The sequence below is a fragment of the Oncorhynchus gorbuscha genome, linkage group LG16 (genome assembly GCF_021184085.1).
Source record: "Oncorhynchus gorbuscha isolate QuinsamMale2020 ecotype Even-year linkage group LG16, OgorEven_v1.0, whole genome shotgun sequence".
Classification (NCBI taxonomy): Eukaryota; Metazoa; Chordata; class Actinopteri; order Salmoniformes; family Salmonidae; genus Oncorhynchus; species Oncorhynchus gorbuscha.
In genome coordinates, this window is record NC_060188.1 from 69,984,405 (window position 1) to 70,002,766 (window position 18,362).

General features: G+C 39.8%; 1 protein-coding gene across 1 annotated transcript in view; it reads right to left on the reverse strand.

Moving 5' to 3' along the window:
• tenm1 (teneurin transmembrane protein 1) overlaps positions 1 to 18,362 on the reverse strand; it is a 231,913-nt gene that overhangs the window by 125,444 nt on the left and 88,107 nt on the right. Inside the window, exons 4-5 of the mRNA XM_046306197.1 lie at positions 11,077 to 11,320; positions 2,089 to 2,327 (exon numbers count right to left, since the gene is read on the reverse strand). Coding sequence (XP_046162153.1) covers positions 2,089 to 2,327; positions 11,077 to 11,320 — 483 coding nt within the window. The remainder of the gene's footprint in view (positions 1 to 2,088; positions 2,328 to 11,076; positions 11,321 to 18,362) is intronic.

An 18,362-nucleotide genomic window follows, 5' to 3' on the forward strand; every position in this document is an offset into this window, starting at 1 on the left:
AATAACACCACGCCAGGCTTAAAGACAAGGCTTAGATGTTATATTCATGGCTACGGACCTTGAACGACCAATCTTTTGTTGCTCTCTGATCACTAGGCAAGGATCATCTTATGAGAAATGAATGAGAGGTTCCAAATCAAAGGCTTATTCAAAATCTAGAGTCTCTTAAATGGAATGGTTTATTGATAATGTCAGTGAACATAGTAGGCAAATTTGACCTGATTGATATCTGGCTCTACAATGGACATATTGACAGAAACAAGGTTGTTATAAAGTAACACTTTCTCTTGATCAAATACCAATATTCAGCTACAATTGACACAGGCCTACCAGTGTAATAATATATGTAACTACACAGTACTGTACACTAGTAAGTCCATGCAGTTATGGGGTAGACCTACTTGGTGCAGGATGGCTCAGTTGGTAGAGCATGGTGCTTGCACCACCAAGGTTGTGAGTTTCAATTCCCGGGGCCACCCATATGTACAATGTATGCATGCATGGGTGTAAGCTGCTTTGTATAAAATCATCTGCTATATGGCATAATGACTTACTTTGGCACTGTTTTACATTTTCTTGGAAACAGTGGGAAGTATTATGTAACTATCTCTACTGACGTACCTACTTGGTACATGGTATTTGTCATACTCTGGAATAAAGGCTAAGCAAGACCAATAGCTACATAATATATTGTTACATAACAGTCTATCTGCTATCTGTCCTTTTCTGCTTGTCTCTTAGTCCAAATACTGCTTCTTACAGTTTCAATGGGACAAGGAGAAGAACACATGCACCCCAAAATTCTGAGGGTGTACCAAGTACGTGTGGATGGCTGGGGGTGGTCCGGGGGAGGTATAGTTGGAGGATTTTGAATTTTTCAAACACCTGAAACAGCTTAGCCCTGCAATATAAAGCCATAATCATTATGCTTAATTCTATGTAAAAAAAATGTATATTTTTCTGCATATGTAAGCATACTGTACCTCATACATAAACACACTTTCACACTCTTAACATACGCTGCTGCTACTCTGTTTATTATCTATCCTGATTGCCTAGTCACTTTTACCCCTACCTGTACACATTACCTCAATCATCTCAACTAACCCGTACTCCCAGCAAAATGACTTGGTACCGGTACTCCTTGTATATAGGCTCGTTATTGTGATTATATTGTGTTACTATTTACTTTTTTGTGTGCTAATTGTCATACTTTTTAACCCTGCATTGTTGGGAAAGGGCTCGTAAGTAAGAATTTCACAGTAAAGTCTACATCTGTTGTATTTGGTGCATGTGACAAATAACATTTGATTTTACGTCTGTATTCTCCTGGTTATGTTTTTTTAAAGAAAGAAAATATGTTTCTCTGTATCTCTGCTAAAATCTGAGTAAAAGATTAAAAGGAATGTGATTCTTATTCATTACATGTAGTAAATGCTTGCTTTTCTAAAGTAAACCAACATTGCCAGCCGGCATGCCAGCTAAGATAGTTAGACAAGCTAGCTACTCTAACTTGATTGATAGACTGAAATGGCTTCTTGGCAGCTAGTTATGAGGTTGGGAGATTGGGAACCTATCTGGTCAAGATAAAGTCAACTTCATGAAATTGCTAGGTGGCAAATAGTATAAATAGTATTACAAAAAAAAAACACAACAACAAATTTAAAAAACGAAGAGAAATCTGAAGGGGTATGTGCCCCTGTACCCCCTACGGGGATGACACCTCTGAACACAACCATTATGACAGCTACAATACAAAAGCAACATCATTATACAAATCCAACTACCGTTATATGTTTAATGGGTTTCAAAAGCTTGAAAAATGATTGGCCTCTGATAGAACATAAGGAATGTTTGCTTCCTTTATCTTACAGAATCAAAAACGACTTGGATGGATTTCCTCCCAAACAATGCATTCATCCTATTGCATGAAATAAAATGACCCTGGCAAAAAGTTGGAAATGAAAACAAAAAAGAAAAACATTCCAAGTGGAAACGTTATGCTGTCTGTCTGACATTGTACTGTACTAAATTGTTCAGTAAAATATAGAGATAGATAATATAGATAGGGAGAAATACCCGACTTACCAATGACATATGTAAGCAGGAGAGCGAGGGTTACGGTGATAGCGGTGGCGCTTAAGGCAGTGCATTTCCAGTTGCAGCACTTGTAGGGCTTGTTGAAGGTGAACATGGGTCTGGAGAAGGTGCTCCTGGGTAGGGGCCGTGGGGGTGGGGAGTACACTGTGTTAGATGTCAGAGGGTAGTTCTGACTGGCAGCGCTGAACAGGGCAGAGGAGCCTGAGCCATGTTTGAACAGAAAATGCCTGCAACCCAACAACACAAGAGGTAGACATTGATGAGAATATACACAACATAGCACATACATTACCTTACATTACCACTTCATTGTAACACAATAACATAGTATTGTTCGAACATTTTCACCTTTTTAATTTGCGCACAAATACAAACAGCGTAGATATGAATACACATGCACAGATTAAGACATTTCCAATCTGTGTAGTACTTAAACAGGATACAGAACACAATTTACTTCTGTTAGATACTTGTGTAGTTCGGTTTAAGTTATTAGTAAACTGCTGGAAATGCACATCATTGAGAGAGAGAGAGTCTAAGACCAACATTTATTATTACATTCTCACACCTGACAGTGATGCTGAATGCTGTGATTACATGGATTTATGCTAATGCAGAATGGTGGCCAATTCCTCCTCTCTGTGAACTTGACCTTGCAACCACTGCCTTTATCTAACAAGCTGTAGGCGGCAGTGTGCAGGGAGGGAATAGACCGACCGACGGAACAGAAGAACAAAAGGAAGGGGGAAAAATAACCCTCATTGCTCAGGTCCCTAATTAAAAAGGTTTTAATACCATTAGCCGCTATCTTTAATGTGTTCAATTAAAGATGTGAGAGTACAAAGGTCAGTTTTAGGGAAGATTATATCACAGGGCATAATTGCTGGGCCAATTTTCACAGACAGCGTAATTCAGTTTAAGTATGGTTCACAAAGGGATAAAGTTATCTGAGGCATGTTTGTTTTTGTTGTCCAAGCCAGTGTAAACCCAGCATCCTGTGGTATTGGGTAATTCTCCTCACGGTCTGCAGCAACATTCATGAAAACTGGTGAGGTTATTGACCGTGGACATCCAGAGCTGAGCTCAACACAGTCTGGGATATTGAGGCACAGTTCTGTTGTAGTGCTGCTGCTGACACTTGAAAAATGCATTGTTAAGGGCAAAAAAACGGTCAATAGAGGAGCAATCAATTCCTGTCTGTGTGTAATTTAAAGAAATTAGGAAGAAAATGCTTGTGGTCTTGAATATGGTCATTATGCTGATGTGACAGAAATATGTAATTGCATTGATGTTGGGTCAGTGCCATATCATCCGTGTCTGTGTTCTCAACAGTGTATCGACTTGGCTGATATCATAAAATAACTGATTTTATCTCAAACTTTGTTTTGGTTTGAGGAAGGCGTTCAGGAGGAGGAACTCTACACTACACAAAAAAGGGTTATTTGTGGAGCGATAGGGTTCTACCAAGAACCATTTTGATCAGAAGAACCCTTTTGAAATCAAATCAAATGTTATTTGTCACATGCGCTGAATACAACAAGTGTAGACCTCACATTAAAATGCTTACTTACAAGCCGTTAACCAACAATGCAGTTTTAAGAAAAATTTGTGTTATAGTATTTACTAAAACAAACTGAAGTAAAAAAGAAAGAAAGAAAAAGAAAGAAAATAGAAAAATAACAAATAATAAAAGAGCAACAATATAATAACACTAGCGTACCAGTACAGAAACAATGTGCGGGGGCACAGGTTAATTGAGGTAATATGTACATGCAGGTAGAGGAAAAGTGACTATGCATGGATAATAAACAGAGAGTAGCAGCAGTGTAAAAATGGGGTTGGGGGGACAATGCAAATAGTCCTGGTAGCCATTTGATTAGCTGTTCAGGAGTCTTATGGCTTGGGGGTAAAAGCTGTTAAGAAGCCTCTTGGACCTAGACTTAGCTCTCCGGTACCGCTTGCTGTGCAGCAGCAGAAAGAACAGTCTATGACTAGGGCTTTCCCTGAAACCGCCTGGTATAGAGGTCCTGGATGGCAGGAAGCTTGGCCCCAGTGATTTACTGGGCCGTACGCACTACCCTTTGTAGTGCCTAGTGGTCGGAAGCCTTGCAGTTGCCGAAAACCCAACCAGCTGTATGTTATCCATGTCGTCGTTCAGCCACGACTCGGTGAAACATAAGATACTACAGTCTTTAATGTTGATAGGATAGTCTTGATCAGAGCTCATCCATTTTATTATCCAATGATTGCACGTTGGCTAATAGGACTGATGGTAAAAGCGGATTACGCACTCGCTGTCGGATCCTTACAAGGCACCCCGACCTACGTCCCCGATGTCTCTGTCTCTTCTTCATGCTAATGACAGGGATTTGGGCCTTGTCGGGTGTCTGAAGTAAATCCTTTGCGTCCGACTTATTAAAGAAAAAATCTTTGTCTATTACGAGGTGAGTAATCGCTGTCCTGATATCCAGAAGAGACAGCGGCAAAAACATTATGTACAAAATAAGTTACAAATAACGTGAAAAAACACACACAATACCACAGTTGGTTCGGAGCCCATAAAACGGCAGCCATCTCATCCGGCGCCATCTGGAACCTTTAACATCCTAAGAACCGTTTTTGGAAGATAGGGTACTTTGATGATTCTTTGGAAGGCAAGAAGGATTATTTGGAATGAAAGAAGGGTTCTACATAGAACCATACATAATATTTCCCAGCATGCTCTATTACAGGGAGATTTTCAAAACGGTTTGTTTTTCTGTAATATCAGTGTTTTTGCATGTACATTGATTAGTTGATTCATTGTATGGTAAACTTATAACATACCGATTTCTAACTAATCCAATCAGTTAGTAATTTGATTTATGGCATCTGTTACTGAGATGGTTGTTACAGTTTAAGTGATTGACGTAGTCTCAGTATTCAATCATCCCTACCCTGGCAGTCATTCTGAATGCAGGTTGCGGGTGATTAACAATTTATCTTGTTGGATATCCTAATTCTGGCTGGGTTCCAATACAAACTATACATGACATTGAAAGCCAGGATAATGTGACTTGCAATCCTCATGTGGCCTGTAAACCAGGATATTCCTAAAACCACTGTGTTAGGATATAACCAGGTGATTAAATATGATCTACAGTGCATTCGGAAAGTATTCAGACCCCTTGACTTTTTCCACACTTTGTTACGTTACAGTCTTATTCTAAAATTGATTAAATTGTTTTTTCCCTCATCAATCTACACACAATACCCAATAACGAAAAAGCTAACATTTTTGCAAATGTATAAAAAAAAACTGAAATATCACATTTACAAACTGTAAATATTCAGACCCTTCACTCAGTACTTTGTTGAAACACCTTTGGCAGCGATTACAGCCTCAGGTCCTCATGGTGTTAGGTTCTAAATGAACATAGTAAAACACACAAATGATTAGTAAAGCTTAAACCAAGTTTATTCACCCATTGGGTCACACAGCTGCATGAGACAAAGACATGGTTCCACCAGTGGTAGTATATATACCCAAATTGTCAGTATTCAGACCCTTTACTCACTATTTTGTTGAAGCACCTTTGGCAGCGATTACAGCCTCGGGCTACAAGCTTGGCACACCTGTATTTGGAGATTTTCTCCCATTCTTCTCTGCAGATCCTCTCAAGCTCTGTCAGGTTGGATGGTTAGCGTCGCTGCAAAGCTACTTTCAGGTCTCTCCAGAGATGTTTGATTGGGATCAAGTCCGGGCTCTGGCTGGGCCACTCAAGCACATACACATACATTGCCTTGACTGTGTGCTTAGGGTCGTTGCCTGTTGGAAGGTGAACCTTCACCCCAGACTGAGGTCCTGAGCGCTCTGGATCAGGTTTTCATCAAGGATCTCTCTGTACTTTACTCTGTACATCTTTCCCTCAATCCTGACTAGTCTCCCAGTCCCTGCTGCTGAAAAACATCCCACAGCATGATGCTGCCACCACTATGCTTCACCGTAGGAATGGTGCCAGACGTGACGCTTGGCATTCAGGTCAAAGAGTTCAATCTTGGTTTCATCAGACCAGAGAATATTGTTTATCATGGTCTGAGAGTCCTTTAGGTGCCTTTTGGCAAACTCCAAGCGGACTGTCATGTGCCTTTTACTGAGGAGTGGCTTCCGTCTGGCCACTCTACCATAAGGGCCTGATTAGTGGAGTGCTGCAGAGAAGGTTCTCCCACCTCCACAGAGGAAGTCTAGAGCTCTGTCATAGTGACCATCAGGTTCTCGGTAGAACCCTTCATAGACGGTTCTAGGAAGACCCTTTAGATGACAAAATGGTTCTAGGCACAACCCTTCACAAGGGGTTCTAGGTAGAACCATATACAGCGGGTTATTTGAAGAACCCTACATAGAGTTATCTAGATAGAACCCTCTGCAAAGGGTTTTACACAGCACATAAAAATGTATCCCCTTTGGGGACAAACTGAAGAAGCCTGTAGAGCACCTTTTTTTCCTAAGGGTGTACGTTTTTGGATCATAAAGATACCAAGACGTCTGTAATGATGATCTGGTGATCACTCTATTGATCACTGATCTTCACCATTGATTATATAATATGTTAAACCACCATTTTGTGGAGATACAGTAGGCCTATGTGTGGATTGGCTCCTCATAATATCCCTCTGAAGGTGCTTGTGGAGGTGGGTGATACTGTGAACCTAATTGCTACTCATTTTAGCGGTCTGAAAAACACTTGATGTTACAGTATACTAATTAATTGGAAGACAGCTATGTTTAATTGGTCATGTCTGCTGGTAAGAGTTGACAACACAGAAATCTGAAATCAACTCAAATATATATAATCTCTGGTAAATATTCAGTATTTTGGTTTATTTGGCAAAGCCAAGAGAACAGTGTTAAAACTGTCAACAACACATCACCCAGCCTTTAGAGTGAACGTGCAGTAATAGAACAGTTGTTATAATTTTCTAAATGTGAAGACAAAACATCAAGTGTGGTGATGTTATTGATCGGCCATCACGTCAAACCTTTCATTTAATTAGAATTGACAATGATAAGATATACAATGCCAAGAGGAGGTATTGGATAGCAATTTGCTGATCTACATGAATGCTGGCATTGTATTAGGTTTAAATATCGACAACAAGGTTCGTTTAGGTGTGAACAGAAAGTCAGCACACAGCCACATCAGGCATGGTGACATTCTCATCCCCTATGCAGAGTGTTTGACCTCTACATATATGTGGGGCCTTAATGAGCAGTCGTTGAGATCCACCATAAGGGAGGGAGGATCTACCTACTCCATCAAATTCGAGACGTTCAAGTACCACTACCCCTCCCGCAAACCTAATTGTGTTCATTTGTCATTGTTGTCACTTTTGTATATTACATACAGTGCCTTCAGAAAGTATTCATGCCCCTTGACTTATTCAACATGTTGTTGTGTTACAGCCTGAATTCAATGTGGATTAAATAGATTTTTGTCTCTCACCCATCTACACAATACCCCATAATGACAAACAGAAAACATGTTTTATGAAATGTTTCCAAATGTATTGAAAACGAAATACAGAAATATCTCATTTATATAATTATTCACTCCCCTTTGCTATGACACTCCAGATTGAGCTCAGGTGCATCCAATTTCTTTTGATCATCCTTGAGATGTCACTAACTTCACTGGAGTCCACCTGTGACCATGAAGTCGAAGGAAGTGTCTGTAGATCTCTGAGAATTGTGGTGAGAAAGTATTCCCACCCCTTGACTTTTTCAAAATGTTGATGTGTTACAGCCTGAATTTAAAATGGATTAAATAGAGATTTAATGTTAAAGTATAATTATGTTTTTTCAAAATGTTTACAAATGAAAAATGAAAAGTTGAAATGTCTTGAGTCAATAAGTATTCAACCCTCTAGTTAAAGCCTCAATAAGTTCAGGAAATAAGTCTTTAACAAAGTCACATGATAAGTAGCATGGACTCACTCTGTGTGTAATAATAGCGTTTAACATGATTTTTGAATGACTACTTCATTTTTTTCATAGATGTTTGAAATATTTCCTAAACAATACAAAACATACACATACAAAGCAGTGAATTTCCAACACAGATTCATACATAAAGACCAGGGAGGTTTTCCAATGCCTCTCAAAGGAGGAAACCGATTGGTTGATGGGTAAAAATAAAAAAGCAGACATTGAATATCACTTTTAGCATGGTGTTATTAATTACACTTTGGATGGTGTATCAATTCCTAACTCAGTTGCCGGAGAGGAAGGACACCGCTCTGGGATTTCACCATGAGGTCAATGGTGACTTTAAAACAGTTCCAAAGTTTAATGGCTGTGATAGGAGAAAACTGAGGACGGATCAAGAATATTGTAGTTAATCCACAATACTAACCTAAATGACAGAGTGAAAATAATATAAATACTCCAAAACATCTATCCTGTTTGCAACAAGGCACTAAAGAAATACTGCAAAAAATGTGGCAAAGACATGTATTTTTTGTCCTGAATACAGAATGCTATATTAAGGGCAAATCCAATACAACACATTACTGAGTATCCCCTCTCCATATTTGCAAGAATAGTGGGGGCAGCATCATGTTATGGCTATGCTTGTAATTGCTAAGGACTGGGGAGTATTTCAGGAGAAAAATAAACGTAATGGAGCTAAGCACAGGCAAAATCCAAGAGGAAAAACTGGTTTAGTTGGCTTTCCACTCGACACTGGGAGATTAATTCACATTTCAGCAGGACAATAACCTAAAACACAAGGCCAAATCTACACTGGAGTTGCTTACCAAGAAGACAGTGAATGTTCCTGAGCGGCGAGTTACAGTTTTGACTTAAATCTGCTTGAAAATCTATGGCAAAAAAATATATGACTTGAAAATGGTTGTCTAGTAATGATCAACAACCAATTTGACAGAGCATGAAGAATTTTGAAAAGAATAATGGGCAGATATTGTACAGTCCAGGTGTGCAAAGCTCTTAGAGATTTTCCCAGAAAGACTCACAGCTGTAATCACTGCCAAAAGGGATTCTAACATGTATTGGCTAAGGGGTGTGATAACTTATGTAAATGAGAATGTCCAAAAACATGTTTTCACTTTGTCATTATGGAGTATTGTGTGTAGATGGGTGAGACAAATCTCTTGAATCAATTTTGAATTCAGGCTGTAACACAACAAAGTGTGGAATAAGTCAAGGGGTATGAATACTTTCTGAAGGAACTGTACACCTAATAGGTCGTTGTGGATGTTTTGAATACAATGCGTGGGGGAGAAAATATACCTAAGGTAGGCCCATGTTTTCTTCTATGATGTAGTCTTCTCCCTACTGATGCTGATAACGCACGTTTCACACGTCTTTCTCTGAAGACAACATGTCAACATCTTTTAGTCAACAGAAAGAAGTTGTTTACCAATGATAGGATTGCTTATTTTCAATTTACAATACATTTATAAAGCACCAAGCACTGGTGGGTTTACCAAACAATGGGGAAACAGACAAATACACCAGCGACACATACGCCAAGATGAACATGTCGGCTCATCCTTTCACTCGCCACATTTCACGGACAAACCTTTGAGTGAAAAAAACTATCTGAAAAGGCAGACAACATAATTGTCAATCTTGACAAAGGTTCTCTACTTCATGATTCATTTACTTATCCATAGTTTTCTTGTCATAGTGGTCCCTTGCATATTAAAACCTAAAGATAAACAAGCCTTGCCATTAATAACAAGCGGGAAATGTTTTGATTGAAGGATAGAAAATAAGGATAGAACATTTACCTCGTTGCTTTTGGTCCTATGTAATTGAATTTGCCATTTTCTAAGCATGACGCATCTAGAGCTCAGCTCATTTTAAGTTAATAGAGTTTTTCCATTTTCAAGTGTGCAAAAACAGTGAATTAGACAGTGTGACATCATTGTTTGGCAACCCTTTTCAATTTCACCTTCGACCCAACACAGCTGTTGGCGGCCATCGCTTCTTCCTTTGATTTCCTATCAATAAGCAGTCTTGCTACTAACCTGTCACAGTCTGTTCTGTTTCAACTACTTTCATCTCCCATACTCTAGCAGAACAAAGCTAAGAAAGAGAAACTAATTATCTCATCTGGCAGGTTGGTTTTCAAGCAGGACAAAGATAATTCATTCCAAGTTCATAAGCTCAAAGGGATAAAGGTCACATTTCGGTCTCTTGGAAATCACAAAAATGATTACATTATTAAAAGAAGAGTGTTCATAAAGGGTGACCGCTTGAAATGGTTTTCCCTTTGGATGTCCATTTAAAAACCAATAACCCTCTTGGGATGAACAGCTACACTTCAAAAAAGGTTGTTCCTTCATTAATTGTCATTAATGACTCCCACACCAGTCAGATGTTGGCAACCTTCCTTTAACTAACTACAATAGCTATTTTACTATTCACATCTGGCACAACATTTCTTTATATGCTAATTGTGAACTCAACAGGCTTTTTGCTGTTAAATTGATGATTTGCTTTGTAAAGGCCTTGATCTTCAGTATTTTCAGCTTATCATGTACCTATTTATGTTGGATTTGTACACCACTTCACTTCTCAAATGCCTTAGCCCTGAATCTCTTCAAAATGATATGATTTAGTTACACACCACCAACCCCTCATTATGAATTAACACCATTATTCATCTCTCTATCAAGTGTGAATCATTAAAGACGTGTGAGAGGTCTGTGACTGAAGTCACAGGGGTCCTCTCTGCAACACTTAACTCATGCCAACAACATGTTCATTCAATCTACTTTCTCAAATCTAGTGCTATTTTTTGGATCCAAGTTACCGGTGGTGTCACAGTGATTAAGAACATGGAGGGAAAGAGGCCAAGAGCCCTGCATGACTCATATTGTGGAAACTATGGCCACAGAGCTGTTAAAGTGTCTGCCACACGGAACTGACCCCATTACTAGGCAGGTGAGAGTGGAGGTGCCAAGGCTTACCTGGTCTCCAGGGGGATGTTGCTGTTGAGTGCCCAGCTGTTGTGGAGCTGGCCTCTGTCTCTGTCGGCCGGCTGAGTGGGATCTCCATCCATCGCCTGGCTCCGAGCCGGCAGGGTGTTCCTCTGCAGTGCCTCAGAAACATGAGCATGAGGGGCTGGGCGGGCACATGTGCACGCGTGGGGAGGGGGCGGGGGTGGGGGTAGGGGTCTGAAGGTGAACTGGGCTGGTGGACTGCTGGGGAGCTCTGCAGAGAGAAAGAGACAAAGTGAGACAGAAAGTGAGAGAGAAAGCGAGAGAGAGTTGAGTATTTCCTGAGTGGCTTGATAAGTGTGTGAGAGTTTTGTGACATTTAGTAAGCACTTTGTTAACGTTCACTTTTCCTCCACTTGGAAAGAGCCTTGGGGATTTTTTCATTTCAATTAGCACACTTAACAAGGTTATCATTCAAAAGTACAATCCACATTTTGAAAAATAGTTATGCAATAAAATTGACAGGTGAACATACATTTTCATAGCACCCCAGATGCTATGATAAATGACATGCCTGTTGCTAATGAAATAAAGATGATTAGACATAAGGGCATAAGGATTGTAACCCTAGAACCCAAATTGGTTTCGTCCTGCATTATTACTTTGTTGTCGTTCCTCTATAAAAAGCTCAGAACCCCTGAGTCACCCTTCGCAATCTCACGTATGAGTCTGTGTTTGAGTTCAGCGGCTCAGCAAAGAGAGCTGGCTTTCATGCCCCTGCAGTGTGACAGGTGAGTTTAGTCAAGTACATCCAGACTGAGGTCTACCAGACATGTTCTCTTGCTGCAACACCACAGATGCATGAGTTCACTCCAGCTAGGAGTGCGTCCCTGTCTATTGACCACACCTGTTGTGTCTTCACACCACAGAACGTGCAACTTGTAGACTTTAGTGTAGGAGCTTTATAATCCAATTCCTTTATAACGACTCTTATTCTACCCTACATTTCAGAATCAAATTAAAAGTTTCACTTTCAAGTGTTATTAGTCCTATGTACAGGATACACACGGTACACAACGTCCAACAAAATACTTACTTGCAGGTTCCTTCTCGACATTGAAACAACAATAAGAAAAGATAAGAATACAAACTTAAAGAAAATGTCTCAGTTGAATAGAATAAACAGTTAAGCAAAACAATAATACAGGAAGGCACATTTATAGTACAATATTTACACATGTATCAGGGAAAGAGAGATTGGGGGACAAGTGTTTAAATTGTGAAGTATTAGCGAGAGTAAATACGAGTCTGGTAGCAGCAGTTGTGATGTGTGTGTTGCATGAATGCATGTACAGTATGTATGTATGTATGTATGTATGTGTGTGTGTGTGTGTGTGTGTGTGTGTCAGAGTTAATTTTGTTAAATGTTGTCTAGTCTTAGTCATTTTGACTAAATTATAATTAAGTCTTAGTCACATTACTGTCATTTGAATAATGATTTAATCTAGTTATTGTCAAAATGACGAAAATAGTGGGCCATTTTTGTCAACTTAATGCCCTTTCATTTTAGCCACATTTTAGTAACATCACATTTGTATTGCCTCATTAACCTATAGGAAACATAAATCACTGACTTCCATGTGTACAAACATACATAACCTTGTCCTACCAACATATTGTTCTGCATAACATCATATTCTCCTCCCAGCTGCAGAAATATGACAAACATATATAATAAATAATATATTATATAAGAACTATCTGGTCATGTAAATTCCTAATTCAGCCATAGATACTGCACATGACATACAAAACAAACAGACACACAAGCACAGAGAGAGAGAGAGAGAGAGCCAGAGAGACAGAGCCAGAGAAAGAGCGAGACAGACACAGAGCCAGGGAGAGAGAGAGTGTGAGGAGAGAGAGAGAAGAACAATCACCAGATGGTGCTGCAAAGTAGCCTAGTATGGGTTGCACCTCCATCACTCGGTCTTGTCATTGCCTTTGTTATCAAGTCACACTGATGTCCAAAAGTAGAACGGTGGCTAATGAATTTGAACAAGAGCTATTGACTGTTTTGCCCAGTTATGTAGTCGAGTCACTAAACATCGAGTCCCAAGTCCCCTGTGCTCGACTCAAGAGTGGTGTCATGAAATTGGCTGAAATTCCGAGTCACTGGGTCCACATGAACTCAAAATAGATTTAAATACCCAGTCAGATATAGTGTAGTGACAAGATACATTTAGTCAATAAATGGTTTGTTATTCTTTTCCCTTTCTTTCTGTGCCACCAAATGTTTTCCTGTTTTCATATAGGCTACTGGTAATGTTACCTGAGCCACGTTCAGTTGAAAGACGTTCTTAACTGTTGCAGATAGATCAGTGAATAGAGCCGACCTTATTCCTTATTCAACATGTCAGAGAGGCATGTTTGTTCTACATAGCATATTGTTATCTGAACATTCCAAAACTTTGTGTCCTGCAGCTGCTGATTAGCAGGAGGGACGGGGCAATTTATTGTCGCATGCAGTGCTCAATTTAAGAATGGCTGTCAGTCAAAACCCATACAGCGCTATGAAGCGCAGAGCTTGAGGTCTGACGTCATTTATAGCATGTACAGCCACTGCGTTCAAATTTAGGCGCTTATCAGTGCCCAAATCTGCCATTTTCAACCCGTATATGGGTTTGAGTGTAAAGGGCTACCATGTGTTTGAGTGTAAAGGGCTACCTTGTGTTTGAGTGTAAAGGGCTACCATGTGTTTGAGTGTAAATGGCTACCATGGGTTTGAGTGTAAAGGGCTACCATGGGTTTGAGTGTAAAGGGCTACCATGGGTTTGAGTGTAAAGGGCTACCATATGTTTGAGTGTAAAGGGCTACCATGGGTTTGAGTGTAAATGGCTACCATGGGTTTGAGTGTAAAGGGCTACCATGGGTTTGAGTGTAAAGGGCTACCATGGGTTTGAGTGTAAATGGCTACCATGGGTTTGAGTGTAAATGGATACCATGGGTTTGAGTGTAAAGGGCTACCATGGGTTTGAGTGTAAATGGCTACCATGGGTTTGAGTGTAAAGGGCTACCATGGGTTTGAGTGTAAAGGGCTACCATGGGTTTGAGTATAAAGGGTTTGGGTTTGAGTAAATGGCTACCATGGGTTTGAGTGTAAAGGGCTACCATGGGTTTGAGTGTAAATGGCTACCATGGGTTTGAGTGTAAATGGCTACCATGGGTTTGAGTATAAATGGCTACCATGGGTTTGAGTGTAAAGGGCTACCATGGGTTTGAGTATAAAGGGCTATCAAAACTAGATAGTTGTGTGTTCTCATCCCAGTTGTATACAGAAAGACTAATGACAGAGTCCTGCGTTTGGCCTAAGAGTTTGAATTGAATTGTATTGATTTAGTTTGTCTGTGTGATATGTTTTACTCCTGCTTATTATACATTAGCGTTTAGATGGCACGGCTCACTTCTAAGGTATTATATAATACATGCAGATTGGAGTCTGTACCTGCAGTAATCTGATAAGATCAGTCCTCTCCATTGATCTACTGGCCATTCATTCTGTTTAAATGTTAAATTCCTCCATAATTTCCCTTTTCAGAGTATTGATATTTACCAGGTAACAATGTAAAGGAGACTGCAAGAAAATGACCAGAACATAATTCCATCAGACAGGAGGAAATTATTATTGTAGATACATGGAGGGTAAGTTGTTTGGGAGGGTTATTTTCCAACTACAGAATCAAGTTGCTAATTATTGAAAGATAAAATAAAATGTTATAAATCTTAATCTTGAAACATAATATGTTGTGGTCTATGATGACCAGAGAAATTATGATTGTGAATGTTCTAAGTACAATAAGAACAATATCTATGGTTATAAACCAGTGAGGGGCTAATATGGATAACAGTATGGTTTCCAGAATGTATGCCAACATCTAAACAGACAAACAAATATACACTGAGTGGACAAAACATTAGGAACACCTTTCTAATATTGAGTTACACCCCCTTTTGCCCTCAGCCTCAATTCGTTGTTCATGGACTCTACAAGGTGTCAAAATGTTGACTCCAATGCTTCCCACAGTTGTGCCAAGTTGGCTGGATGTCCTTTGGGTGTTGAACCATTCTTGATACACACGGGAAACTGTTGAACGTGAAAAACCCAGCAGCATTGCAGTTCTTGACAAACTCAAACTGCTGTGCTTGGCACCTACAGTCACAAGAAAAAGTATGTGAACCCTTTGGAATTACCTGGATTTCTGCATAAGTTGGTCATAAAATTTGATCTGATCTTCATCTAAGTAACAACAATAGACAAACACAGCATGCTTAAACCAACAGCACACAAATTATTGTATTTGTCTTGTCTATATTGAATACATAATTTAAACATTCACAACGTAGGTTTGAAAAAGTATGTGAACCCCTAGGCTAATAACTTCTCCAAAAGCTAATTAGAATCAGGAGTCAGCTAACCTGGAGTCCAATCAGTGAGACGAGATTGGAGATGTTGTTTAGAGCTGCCTAGCCCTATAAAAAACACGAACAAAATTTGAGTTTACTATTCACAAGAAGTATTGCCCGATGTGAACCATGCCTCAAACAAAAGAGATCTCAGAAGACCCATGATTAATAATTGTTGACTTGCGTAAAGCTGGAAAGGGTTACAAATGTATCTCTAAAAGCCTTGATGTTCATCAGTCCACAAGTAAGACAAATTGTCTATAAATGGAGAAAGTTCAGCACTGTTGCTACTCTCCCTGGGAGTGGCCGTAAGGGAAAGATAAGGGAAAGACAGTGCAGAATACTCAATGAGGTTAAGAAGAATCCTAGAGTATCAGTTAAAGACTTACAGAAATCTCTGGACCATGTTAACATCTCTGTTGATGAATCTACGATATGTAAAACACTAAACAAGAATGGTGTTCATTGGAGGACACCACGGAAGAAGCCACTGCAAAAGTGCACCTGGATTTTACACAGCACTACTGGCAAAATATTCTGTGGACAGATTAAACTAAAGTTGAGTTGTTTGCAAAGAACACACAACACTATGTGTGGAGAAAAAAAGGAACAGCACACCAACATCAAAAACTTATCCCAACTGTAAAGTCTGGTGGAGGCCCAGTCAGAGTCCTGACCTCAACCCGATTGAGATGCTGTGGCATGACCTCAAGAGCGGTTCACACCAGACATCATAAGAATATTTCTGAACTGAAACAATTTTGTAAAGATGAATGATCCAAAATTCCTCCTGACCGTGGTACAGGTCTGATCCGCAACTACAGAAAATATTTTGTTGAGTTTATTGCTACCAAAGGAAGATCAACCAGTTATTAAATCCAAGGGTTCACATACTTGTTCTACGCTACACTGTGAATGTTTACACAGCGTGTTCAATAAAGACATGAACATGTATAATTTTTTTGTGTGTTATTAGTTCAAGGAGTCTGTTTGTCTATTCTTTGACTTTTATGACCAAGTTATGTAGAAATCCAGGTAATTACAAAGGGTTCACATACTTTATCTTGCCACTGTACTACCATACCCCGTTCAAAGGCACTTAAATCTTTTGTCTTGCTCATTCACCCTCTGAATGTCACACACACAATCCATGTCTCAATTGTTTGAAGGCTTAAAAATCCTTCTTTAACCTGTCTACTCCCCTTCATCTACACTGATTGAAGTGGTTTTAAGTAACATCAATAAGGGATCATAGCTTTCACCAGGATTCACCTGGTCAGTCTATGTTATGGAAAGAGCAGAAATGTTTTGTGCCCTCAATTTTAATATTTTTTTTTTTAAATACAATATTTTTCTACAACTTTTCCCCAAAATCCACATGCAAATTTTTGCAAGACATTGTGTTTAATGTATCTCGTTTGGCGCAGCCACATCCCTATTATTTTCACGCTTGCTACATAAAACAAAGCCTTTGAGGTGTAAACATGAGCCTCAGAGGAACAGACAGTACCAGAGGAGGCTGGTGTGGAGAGATATGGGAGGATGATCTTATTGAAATGGCTGGAATGGAATAAATGGAACGGTATCAAACATATGGAAACCACATATTTGACTCCGTTCCATTTATTCCATTCAAGCCATTACAATGAGCCCGTCTTCATATAGTTCCTCCAAATGTAGGTACACTTCTGAAAGGTTCTTCAGAAAAAGCTTTCAGTTTGACATTCTTCTCTAATCATTCAGGAGCTTCCAAAACCAGCCTTTAACATGGCCTCAATTTACTTCAACTCCATTTCCGGGAATTCCCTTCAAAGCGCATGCTTTCAAGACAGAACCTCCGCGGGATTGAAAGAGTCTTAAAAGTACACCTGACCTGCTGCAGACATACTCTATCCTTGACAAATGTAAATATACTAGGTCATACGTACACATGCATTATTAGGACTAGGCCATTCACTGATCCTCTCTTAGATAAACTAGCTGCTCTAAGTGCTGCCTGACTGCAGCCAGCCAGAGCCTGACAATACACTGTAAAACAACAAAGAAGAGGAAAATTAGAATTCATTTCCATGGCAGCTCCTTCCACTCTGCCAACCTGTTTGGCAGTTGGCATAATTGGACTTTTCACAGGCACCCTTTCTTATAAGTACTTTATAATAACCCCATCACAGGCTCCTCAATCCAGAGAAGAGATGGGACAACTTAATACTTCACAATGGTACTAGAGAGAAGCTGCTGCACTGTCTCGAAAAGCAGCCACGTTTAATCAGAACCGCACTGCAGAATTTACACAGCCGTATAAACATATTTTATGAGGGCGGCAGGTAGCTTAGCGGTTAAAAATCTGCCTATGTGCCCTTGAACAAGGCACTTAACCCTAATTGCTCCGGTAAGTTGTTCTGGAAAAGAGCGTCTGCTAAATTACTAAATGTTTTGGTAAAATAATAGGGTTTCGATTGGAGGTTAACTATTTGCCGTTATAAATCCACACTGAATAAAACCGATCTCGCTACATGAACAAGAACGCTGCAGGGTGGATTGAATCAGACCCAGCATCATTTTATATGAGATTTGGCCAGCGGGACATCAGACTACAGATGTGAGTGAAGATGCATCTTGGCTGCTGTGTCAGGAACACTGAGGTGTAAAGCTGACCCACTGAGACCCTGGTCCAGGCAAGAGAGCAGTTTATTGATGACCTTGGCTGCAGAGCATGTGTCTATGTGTTATTGCAACCCTGATGCCGCCCACTGCAGTGAGACGCACAAGCAAACAATACGCCAATGGGAACACTTTTCCATTTAATTTCGTCCCTACAACACAACACCACGTTGACTTGCAATGTTAATAGA